The sequence below is a fragment of the Mus musculus genome, chromosome 17 (genome assembly GCF_000001635.26).
Source record: "Mus musculus strain C57BL/6J chromosome 17, GRCm38.p6 C57BL/6J".
Taxonomy (NCBI): domain Eukaryota; kingdom Metazoa; phylum Chordata; class Mammalia; order Rodentia; family Muridae; genus Mus; species Mus musculus.
In genome coordinates this window covers 42,496,175-42,508,312 of record NC_000083.6, presented here as the reverse complement: position 1 = coordinate 42,508,312, position 12,138 = coordinate 42,496,175, and the positions used below count along the sequence as shown (strand labels likewise).

The 12,138-nt window shown below is 38.0% G+C and overlaps 1 protein-coding gene across 6 annotated transcripts in view; it reads right to left on the bottom strand.

The window, feature by feature from the left end:
• Positions 1-570: 570 nt before the first annotated feature.
• Ptchd4 (patched domain containing 4) overlaps positions 571-12,138 on the bottom strand; it is a 191,892-nt gene continuing 180,324 nt past the window's right edge. For 4 of the 6 annotated variants that reach the window (XM_006524754.4, XM_006524752.3, XM_030249941.1 and 1 more), the window contains one exon: positions 571-6,031. In XM_006524754.4, coding sequence (XP_006524817.1) covers positions 4,398-6,031 — 1,634 coding nt within the window. In that variant the 3' untranslated portion in view covers positions 571-4,397. The remainder of the gene's footprint in view (positions 6,032-12,138) is intronic. The other 2 variants (NM_028474.1, NM_001355270.1) reach the window with 1 other exon arrangement.

The following is a 12,138-nucleotide window of genomic DNA, read 5'->3' as shown; positions in this document are numbered from 1 at the left end:
TGTATTCAAATTTGAGATGAGGAGACTTCAAGGGCACACTGATTCAGCCATAGATGTTTTGACTTGATACTGCAGAACTTTGTTATAACTTTATTATTATTTTTTTTGTCACCGTAAAAGAAAGAATTTTATTGTTTTAAAAGAGAATAAAAATTATCTTGAAATTCCTTTGAAATAAATGAAAGCTTTCGGGATCACCTTTGAAAGAATTAGCAGAGGGCTGTGCACACAGGAACAACACTGATTGGATGGAGACTTTTCTCTGGGAAGCGTGGGTAAATCATAGAATTCTACAGTCTCATGAGAAATCATCACAGGTCCATTTTTAAGGTACTGTAACTTCTGGCTTGCTTTAGGGCATCCAGGGCATATTTGATTCCTGCCTAATGCAGATTCTGCTTGACCCAGCAGAGACCTGGCTTAGCCCTGGGTTTTCCCAATGGCCATCTTAGTGTAGGTGGCTTTTTTTTTTTTTTGATACTATGAGAAAGCAATTTTCTGATTGCTTCCCTTAGCATGAAGTTTTTTATGGACTTTAGGGCTTTGCAACTAAAACCCATGAGGCATTTATGATAGAGAATATGAGAATTTTAATAAAAAGTGTAATAACCCTGAAAATAGTGTCTTTAATCATCTACATACTAGTAATCATGCGTGCATTGTGCCATGCATTTATAAATATTTGGTCATAAAAATATTTGACTGTAATAACAATATTTACAGTCAACATATAAAAATACACACAATTCTGAATGGCAATAATTAATCCCCAGCTCGAATCGCAAGCCTAGAAGGATTAGCTTGTTATGGTAAAGTGCAATGGATAATTACAGAATGGACATAGCTCTTACACTCAAGATCAACATACAAGAATGGCTATTATAGCATCGTAGAAGCTACGGGTATCACACTTCTTTCTTTCACAATACAAAATAAAACATGTAAGTTCATTTCTGTGGAAAACAATTGGAAATAAATTGGAAGAAAGACATTTATGAGATACAAACTTAGTTGAGAATAGCTCTGTCATAGAGTACTCATGCTCAGCCTTCAAAGAGGTTCATGGTCACTGCAAGAACCCACCAGAAAACATGTAGCTATATATTCTTTCAACAGACTTCCACATGATGTAGGTCAGCCCACGAAACCTTTAGACAAATCTTGACTGATAATTTAGGTGAGTTCCTCCTTGGGGAGATTGGGACATAAAATGATATTTTCTGTTTCACATTCTGTGGGGGGGGGGAACACAGTCCAATTTAAACAAGAAAAAGTATGGGGTTCACAAGTTTTTAAAAATCTCTTCTATCAAGGGGAAAACACACTACAGTATATAAAATACTCCACAGTTCTAAAAGATTCACCACTGTTTTCTTCTAGGGTTTGAAAGGCCCCTCTGTTTGATAGACGATAACGTCCTAACTTGAATGCCATCAGCACTTCACAATGGATAAAGCAAGCAAAAACTTGAAAATCTAGGATGGAGCATACCAATAATCAGAAAAGGTTGAGTTTGGAGGTTTACCTGCAAATCATGATCTAATATTTTAATACTTGGTACTCAGTGAAGGAAATCTTGGAAATATCTGCTTCAGTGTGAGGTTGGAAGGTTTGCCGGATGCTTTGCGAGGTTCTTCTGGGCTTACATTACTTCCTAAGACCAAGACAAGGAATTTTGGGCACCCTATTAACTCTTCCAGAACACGGAGTTTCATTTCAGTAAATTATTGCTACATATCCTTGGAGAGAATCACGTGTTCTGGAGAAGTTAACATCTCTTCTAAAATGCCACCTCTCTAGACACTTGGACAATGAGAAATTCTTGTTTGTCCTACACGTCTGATCCTTGAAGACAATACTTAATATATAAACAAGTCTTTCCCCATCCAAGTGCTTTGAGAGAGACTGAAACTGGTGCTTTGGCATAATATGCAGCGGTACTTCCATGTATTTGGCAGTTTGCAAGCTTGCCAATTAGCTTGTCAATCTTTTTGTTGTTGTTGGGTTTTTTTTTTTTTTTTTTTTGTATCTGAAATGGTATGGCAATTATAAAACACAAGTAAGTTATCTTTAAATAAACAATTGGTGAAACAATGGAGTTTCACTGAATATGGACAGATATGAAGTGATATGGAATCCTCAGCTTCTTAGTGGCTGTCTTTACAAGCAGGTGGGAGTGATAGAAATTTTCATAAACGATGAGTAACTTTGAAAGAGGAATTCTGTTCTCCAACTGCAAAAACTGCTTAGAAAATTCGACTTCAAATATGAGATCATGGCCTGGAGGTCAACTGTCCAAATGTCTGTTCCCCCTAGGACAAAAGTTCTTGCAATGAAAGGCTGGCGTTACCTGTGACATGGCTTTACAGATACAGTGAAAATATCAAGTGCGGTTATGGGAAGTTATGGTCCCTCCTTAATTCTATAGCTATTGTATCCACATCAGGGGAGACATTGAAACACAGCAGTTTTAAAGTAGAATAGAACAAATGTCATTCAATAAACTGAAGTTTCATTTAAATGATGTCCATTTAAAAATTTGCATCATTTAGAAGAGCAGTACTGTCTATCAGCATTATTTCCTAAAACTTAAAAGGAATGGAATTTTCTAAGAGTTTTAGTTGTGTTTTGTTTTTTAAAGCCAATAGTATTGTTAATGCATTTAAATTCTACAACCCAAATTGGTAGGAAATGTAAATGTTCCTCAGGAAAAAGAGCTTCTTAGCAGGATGTGTAATCATTAGGCATTTGTTTTATTTTACCCAGAAATGAATCATCCCTTAGGTTCCTTATTTGGCATGGAAAAGGAATTTTCTAGTAAGGTTCTCCAACATGAATAGCAGCCTTAGTCCTTGAACGCACCCAGCAGACTGAGTACTTGCCTGGGGCATAGTTTTCAACACTAACTCAAACAAACAAACGAACAAACAAACAAAACCAAAAAAACCCAAAACATTTACCTCAATACTTTTTCTTTCTTTCTTTCTTTTTTTAATGTAAGGACTCCAGGTGCAATTACACACAGTTAATATGGCACCAGTAGAGAGCTGTGCTTGCCATAGGAGATTACTTTCTAGTTAATGAAGACAATGATACTCCAAGAAGCTACAAAATGATGCTGCAGGGGTTATGGTGACCACCATCATAGTGATCATGGTCTTGGTTAATGCTCCCAGACTTATTCCAAGGAACACATTAGAGTCTGTAGAGTTGGCAAGTTTTTCTTAAACAACAGGCTGTTTGATGCCGAGATGGTGAATGGTAGATGGCTCATTTTACTCGCTACATTTTCCAGACATTTTCTTTTTCCTGTGTTAATTGCCACCTGTGCCACAACAGTGTATTTTCACCATTTAACTTAAGAGCTCTTAACTACGAAATGGTATCTCATCATTTCTTTCCATCTCTCACTTACACTGTGTACCCTTACATATGCATGCAAAAACAATGTGCTTAAAGGGCTCATTTTTTTCAGGTGGATGAGATATCCAAAAGTAGCCATGCTGGCCTTCCAAATACACAGAAATGTTAAAAGCTAATGACAAGCTATCTCAACTACTTTAGATTCTAAACGTTTGTTCACATGCTAATTAACTCAAATACCTTTTGGAGTTTTGGTGAAGTCATCCCAAACGTAGGATCTCAGTGACCAACAACATGATAGGTAGAATTTAATGGATTCAAATTTCTGTCTATCTTGTTATCACACAGTTGATAATTCTCTTGCTATTTAGACAGTTGAGTTGATTTCAAGTGACCAATTATATATTTTGTATCATCCCTAATGAGGTTATATATTTGACTAATGTTGATTTGACTTTTTGAGAAAGGCCAGCCTATCTGCAAATGAACATCTTCTTTCATCCAACCACCAACACACACTCAAGACATATTATGTATATGTATACTTATATGTACACACAAAGTGGATTGGGAGGTCCGGTCCTTTGGTTTATACAGGATTAAATGTGTACTTCCCATGTGCATAGGTTTCCTTTGATTGATCTGTTCATGAAAACATGAAGTGACATGACAAATTAGACATTTCTTTTTGTACTTTCCCCTATCTGGAGACCACCTATTCTCTCTTCTCCATTTCTTCTAAGAATCTTTAGATCTTTCGGCCTTCCATCTGACCACACCAATCCATCCATTTCTCAGAAAAGCTCTAAGATCAATGTCTGGAGAATTATCTCTCATGGAGCACAAGGTTGTAAAGAACTTCACCTCCTTTTATTATCTCTTCCATCAAAAGAAGCAGACCCTTGGATGCGTCATGAAAAATGCACTCTTGATCTGACCTGCCTTTTTACCCCTGGCCAGCCCAAGCAGCTGAGGTCTGAGCCTTACTAGCCCTGCATCATTGTGCAATACTGGAAAAGAAAAAGTCTCCACCCTCAGACTGTGGTGACGTGATCAGGGTTCTCTTGGATTTCTATGCATTCAATTTCCTCTCTCTCCTTTCGTTTGGCCCGTTTCTTTTTCTTGTGGTGCTTTTTGGAAGGAGGAAAAAAGGTTAGGAACACAGGTAAGATAACAAAACAGTGCAGAAGCGTGCAACCCCCGGTCAGCAGCAAGCATTTGAACAGTGTGAAGGTCAGGTTTGAAGGCACAAAGAGGAGGGGGAGCAACCCAATAAGAAAAGAAGTAATGTTTTGCAAAATGGCTGTCCCATGCTCTTGCAGGGAGCTTTTTATACACTGTGTTCTGGTGTGCTCAGTTGCTAATACAAATGTATAAAGCAGTGGTGCACAGTGGTCAATGGCAAAATTTAAAGTGTAGATAAGGCACAAGATAGAAATGCAATCCATGTCGACATTCCACAACGTCATTAAGCCCAGAACGCCCAGCTCAATTGAGGTGACGCTAAGAATTAGCCAGAAGTTTCCCAGAGGATGGATCACTAGGAAGAAAGTCAGGATTAACACCAGGAGAACCCCAAAGCCTGCGATCAGAACAGGCACAGTGACTGACAAACTGTAATGGTCTGTGAAAACAAAGGAAGGATTAAACACGATGAACCGGATACTCTTTGAGAGAGACAGGGGCCTCAACTTGTCCAGAACTTCTATGACTTCCTTCTGCTTGTCCCTGCTAGTCCTGGCCACCAGATACAAGCGAGAAGCAATGATGTTGTTTTCATCACCAGCTCTGGAGAAAATGATATCATTCCGAAAGTGTTGGAATTCTGGCTTTTTTAAAAACGAGCTTTGCAGGACACTGATGAAGTCAGTCTTGTTATTGGCACTGATGTTGCTCGTTTTCAGAAACTGGTAATACTGCTCTACCCAGGACACTGCAGTGAACCCACTACAGAGCCTCTGCAGATCCTCTTGGACACTGCTGTTCCAGTACTCCAGGGGTTCATAGACGTAGAATCCTATTACAGGGCTATAGTTGCTGAAATATTTTTGCTGAACCATGGCGTAGGAAACACTTGGGGAATCACTGGCTAGTAGGTTGATGATGCTGGCTCCATCACTGATCTGCAAGCACCCCATGAAGGAGAAAGAGGCGTAAATGAGATACAGGATGACCACAAATGGCTTCACATAGATATTGGTAATCCACTCATTGTAATGTTCTCGAAGGAAGTGCTGAATGAAATGGTGCTGGTAGGGGTTTGTCTCATGATGCGATGTCTGTTGGTGCCCATCACTCATTACTGTCTGGAACCACACAGGTTTGCGGTCCAGGTATTCTGCAGAAGGGATCTTACAGCAAAAGATGCTGTGGTATCGATTTTGCTCAAGTTGTCCAGCAAAGACCAGGCAAGAGCCAAAGAAAGAGAAAATGTAGAAGTAGTTCAACAGAATAGAGACACACATATTCTGACAGAAGATCTTCACGGCCTCTATGTTTGTGAAGGGGCTGGCACCCATACCAAATGTGATGAAGTACAGGGAACTGGTCATGGTGTAGGTGACCATCACATCAGAGTAGGCATCTGCTACCCTGTCTTTGAAGGGTAAATTCTCTTTGGTTCTCCGCCATCCAGACAGAAGCTCAAATACTCCTTTAGTTCCATGACCTAATGTTAAGAGAAAGAAAAAGAATAGTTGCTTTTATTTCCTCCTATGGTTCAAATGGACTTCATGTAGATTATTGGTACTAAATGTACATACTCTAGTTTTCAAAGTAGTGTGTTTCTCTTATTAGCAACTCAGAGCAAATATTTTTCCCTGTTTACACTCGAGTAAAGACTGGATTTATTGATATTCTATATGAAATAAAATATTTATTAGCTTTTATTTTTACCTGAAAAGTTGTAAACATAGTGCAGCACCCACATGCTATTTTCTCCCTGCATGCACAGTCTTCCTAAATTAACCATAAACAGTCAAGAGTAGAAGCTGTCACCTGCATCGAAATAGCAATGCACATGTGTGGCTAACTCATCTACAGTCCTTTTAAATAAGTTCATGTGTTGATTTATAGAATTACAAGATGATATTAAATAATTGATGATTGTTAGATAGTTGTGATAGCATGGTTATCATCAATTTATATTCTTTAGGTCATTTTTCTCTTTATTGTGAGTGCATGGATGGATGCAGGTATACATTCAGGCTTAAGGATGATGTCAGGGACCTTCTTTGATAGTTTTCAACCTTATTCTTTCAAGGCAGGATCTCTTAATTGAACCCAGAGCTCACCAGTAAGGCATGTCTCACTAGCCAGTCTGTCCTAGAGATCCTGTCTTGCCACAGACCCTCTGGGTCCCTGTGTCTGTGTGGAACAGGTCTCTCAACTCGGGTGGGCAAAGCGTGGATGAATGACAAACAGACACACAGGAGAGGTCGTGTGGGATCTGAGTGTAATTTTCGAATGGAGCATCAGACTTTTTATGCAGAGGACAATAAGGAAGTTGGGTGACATATTCACAAGGTAAATTGAGGTAACCGGAATCTTACATAAAACAGAGGAATGCAAACACAAAAGGTCTAATGGGAACCACCTGGGATAGAATACATTGATAACAGCTGGGATCAACAAGGGCTCCACCTAAGATTCACTAATCTTAGAAGCCAGGGTCAAGGGCTTCGTGCCCTTGCCATAGTTCCTATTTTAGCCTCTTGTATAGTCCACCTTCCCCTTAGGCCATTGTAAATACGTGTGTATGGGTGTAACTCTGCTATAGTTTCTGGTTTCTCCTTTGGTCTGAAACTTCCTTCTTCCTTAGTGATGGTAAATTCCTGTGTAAGGGAGTGACTTAGCTTTTACAATCTTACTGAATTCCAAGCCCTCGATCTTGGTCAAGGACATTCTAGGACTGTTGGAACACTGGTGGAAGGCTTTAGCCATGTCAGAATTCAATTTTAAAAAGCACTTATAATAGGAAAATACTGAAAGAGAGCACGTGGATCCATACACTAGACTAACGCAGTAATGGAACGCGGGAATGAAAAATTAATGTATGGGTAGAGAACGCTAGACTCCAGGAGGAGAGCTTCCTTGAAACTCTTTGCCTCATGAGTGACTTTTAAGCCTTTTGGCTTGTCCAGCTGACTCGACTGGAGAGAGTAGCACTGTCTCTACCTTCCAATGCTAGATCATAGGTGAGCTGCTATGCCCATCTGGCATTTAAGTAGGTTCTGAGGATATTCTTGCTTGAGTACCAGGCAGTTCATCCACTTAGCCATCTTTTGAGACAGCTCTTAAGAATTCAAATGTAGATGTAAATTAAAAATTATGTGTGCATGTTTGTGTTTGTGGTGAGCGGAGGCATAGTATACCCTGGAACTGTAGTTACAGGTGGTTGTGAGCCACAGCACATAGGTCCTGGGACTTAAACAAGTCTTCTGCAAGAGTATTATGTTCTTTGAACTGCAGAGCCATCTTTCCAGCCCCAGGATTTTATTAGTAGACACTGGACACAAGTGAAAAATGCTTTCCTAGGTCCCATAAAAGACCTCCAGGCCTCGAGATCACTGCAAACACTTTCTCTTGGCTCCTTAGACACTTTTGTTTCCATGGTAACCAAACAAAAACCTTTGTTTCATGTATGTGGATGAAGAACTCTTTTTTTTTCCTATCAAATTTCTGTGCACCCTTTTAAATATATATGTTATAGGTATGTATATTATATATAAGGGTAAATAGGCAGAGGGTTTAGTCAAGAAATATTACTTGAAAATATGGTATGTGCTCTCAGCTCTGTCTGGTTACTTAAAAAAAAAACTGACAGGTTTTAAGAAAGAATCACTTCCTTGCTGGCAAGAGAAGAAAGCAAAGGTATTAGACTATATTTGTAACTTTCCCCCTTCCCTCCACTTCCTTGAATCTGATCTGCCAATCATTACTGAGAATAAATGAACTGTTCACTTTATGAGTGGGTGGAAATATTCATAGATAATTTTTTCTTGTAGGCATAGCAATTCCAAGCATGAACCATCGCTATAGGCAGATACAAGCTGTGCTTGGGTTGTGCTCTAAGAGATGCTTAGGCAACAGTAACATTTAAGGACACAGAATAGCCTAGTTCACAAAAATATGGACTAGGGATCTTGTATGCTACCTAGATACTGGAGTTAATTAATACACAATTCAGTTCATAGTGCTTTAACAAAGGCATTGCAATTGCTATCATCTTCTCTAAGGGCTCTGGGTTTGTATTGGTGGTAGACTTTGTGACTTAATTGCAAGCATTCCTTTCCTTTCTTCCTTTTATTTGAGACTTTTTTTCCAACCAGGGTGCTTGTTTGTTTGTTTACTTATTTGTTTGTTTGTTTATCTTTATGGCTCAGTACCAGAAACTTGAGTGTAACTGGAAATCACCCAAGGAGCCAATTGGAAACCCAAAAGTTGTTTTATTCTAAACAGCATCATAGGTTTCCCTACAAGAGCCATAGGTTACAAGAGCCATGTGTGAGTTTGTTAGATGTGATTTGACTCACTTTCCCAAACAGTGGTGCTCTGTGACAGACTGAGCACATATACCCTTTAAAATGTCTAGCTAATGAGTCACATTTCATGAATTTATTTAATGGTTAACATGTATAAATTTAAGTAGATATGATGTTAATCTTTGATTTTCAAAGTATATTGACTCTCTTTGGGGAACTGTTATTAATTATTGGTTACTACTAAAGGAAATTAAGCAACAGAGTTCTTACCTCAAACATAAAGCCTTTGGTGTCTTTTTTGAGTTTCTTGTCAGGAAAGATGTTACCCTAACAAGTAGAAAGGGTTATGAAAACTGCAGATGCACTAGAAGCAGACTTTATATTTTTGGAGGCAATTATCTATTACTTCACACATATAATTATAAGCTGCATATTGGTGTTACTGAAAAAACTTAATGAAACAAACAATGGTTGTTCATTCATATCTTCTGTAACACTCATTGACCAAGAGGAAGTCTTTCTTACTCTCTTGACAACATAATCTATTATGATAGTGGTTAGGGTCACTGAAATAAGACTTTAATTAGAGCACCTCTCTTTGGAAATGAGGACATTAGTTTTCTTTGTAGTCACTAGGGAGGAAAAGTCAGAGTGCTGAGGCTAAATTTGGCTTGCCTTTGCTAATGGTCATTTTAATGGAGCATTATGTAGCCTATGTAGGACAGGGTTTTGCTTTATGTAGTACAAAAGTCTCTTATGTGTGGCATGGTGCTGATGGTTCTGTTAAGTTTATGTACTCATTTTAAATATATTAGAGAATGAAAATGTAATATCTGGGCAAGGAATGCTTTATCTTATCCATATGTATTGTATAGGTATTTTACAGTGTATTTATATGAAACTCACTCTTCTTATTCTCACACAATTTGGTTACTTCTTAGCAGCTCAAATTTATTGACTGCCCTGGCAACAGCTGCTTGTTCATGGCTTCACAAATATGGCCATAACCAATCTCTTCTCAGTTTCATTCATCCTATTTTCTGCATCTCTCATTGCTTCCTGTGTTCATTAGTCTGTTCAAGGTCAGCTCAGCCCTCTTTGTCTCAGAGCCATATCTGAAGGTCCCAGTTATACTGACCCTTTTTTGTTTCCTGAAATCGTATCTGACTAATTCTCTTATTTAAGTCCTCAGCCAATTTGCCATGGAAAAAACATTTCTCATGGCAAGTTCTATTCTGGTTAGGGTGCATTTTCTTTAAAGTTAGGAAATGAATTGCATGTTACTTTCATTCTGAGAAAACATTATTTTTATACAGAATATATTAGATCATTAAAGAACATACCCATTAACATCTTTTTTTTTTTTTTTTGGTCTTATATAGTAAATGCTGGCCACAACTCTCTATATGGCCAAGGATGACCTTGAACTCTGTGTTTCCTATTACCACATCTACAGTGCTGTAACTTGCCACATGAACCACTATTTAGAGCTGAGAATCAAACCTAGTGCCTCATTAATGTTAGACAGGAACTCTACTCACTGAGTTAAAACTACAGCCCACTTAGTTCTTACCAAATGATAGCAACTGAATTCTTGACTATAGATAAGCCTTCAGACATATTTTTATCATAAATTCTAAAAAGTATTATATTTATACCTGTATATTATTATACACGTATAAATTTTACCCAGAAGAAATACAAACTGTTTAATGCTATACAATCCAATATACATCTACCCAGGGCTTCTAAATAAGCCAACACATGATGTAAAGGCAAACAATAAGCAATCTTTCTGAAAATGTTAAGTTAGCTCAAGCCACTTTGCTCTACATGATCTTCAGAGGGACATCACAGTTTCTAAATACCTGTTTTATAAGTAGGAAACTATAAAACTATACATGCAAATAAATAGTGTCACTATGATGAAACCATCAATATTTCTGTAAAAAACAAAATTGCAGGAACATAAACTAGAAGAGAATAATTCAAAGGAATATGGGGTTAGATACTACTCCCAGTGTAAATCCTTGGAAAAATATAATATGTGGAAACAGCCTGAATGCATTGGGCCCTTGGAGAAACACACACACACACACACACACACACACACACACACACACACGTATGTATATGTATGTATGTATGTATGTATGTGTATATTTATTATGTAGAATGTGTTATCATAAAGGTATGTATGTGCATGTGTGTATTACCTTTATGACAATTCAAGAACCCATTCAGTTTTTGATGTTTAAAAACAAATGGTTTAAATCATCAGGCAGCTGCACATATGAACTCACAGCAGATGTGATAGCATGCACCAGACCTGTGTAAGCCCAAGCTGGACCAAATCCCAGAATGTAGAGGGGAGCTGGACAGGCATATCTGCCCCTAGCTGAGGAGTTATTGGCAACTGTTTGCTTCTAAGAGAGGATCAGTTTCCTTAAGAATATCGTCCTTGGTGAGATCACTGTGTCCAAAGGAAGACAACACACTCAACAATAATTGGGTAGCATACATTGTCCTTGATGGAGGAAAAAGAACACACAGTTGGGTGGGAAGAAAAAGGGATGTGAATCTGGGTAGAAGTGGGGGCTGAGAGGTAATATGACCAAAACACATTGTATTACAGTTTCAAGGAAGTATTAAATAATATAAGTAGAACTCATTACATGGAGAACTTTGTAAATCTGTTGTTTGTTTCATGTCAGGATTTGCCAATCCTGAAACTATTAGCACTTCTGTCTGTGTAATACTTTATTTTAGGGGCTGTCATAAGCACTGTAGGAAGTCTAATCTCATTACTTTACCCATCCATTCTCAACAATATACCCAGAGTCATGGTCATAATTTCTCCAGAAATTGATAAATACTCTCTAAGAACAAAACTGCCCTTGATTGAGAATTACTGATTTAGGCTGAGAATTACTGAAAGAAAAGTATGCACACATATACCTGCCTATTAATCCCCTTTGCAGATCATAACATAGGATACATTTCCAGTGAAAATTCTAAAGATGCAATAATGGTTTATAATATATTTTACATCTTACAACACAGAAAACTCCTATTAATAATTTAGAATATTCTTTTTGCCTCATAACTCTTTGTTTTATCTATTTTTACATCTTTATCTCTCAGACCTATTCATCTACATAGAACTGGGTTCTTACAAAAGTTAAATTAGAATTTGAGATTATTTATTCTTGCTGACCTGTTGACCTGTCTAGCAGGTCTGTTAACCATGGCCACTCGCGCCCTCCCCCCCTTTTTTAAAAACCCTAGTTTT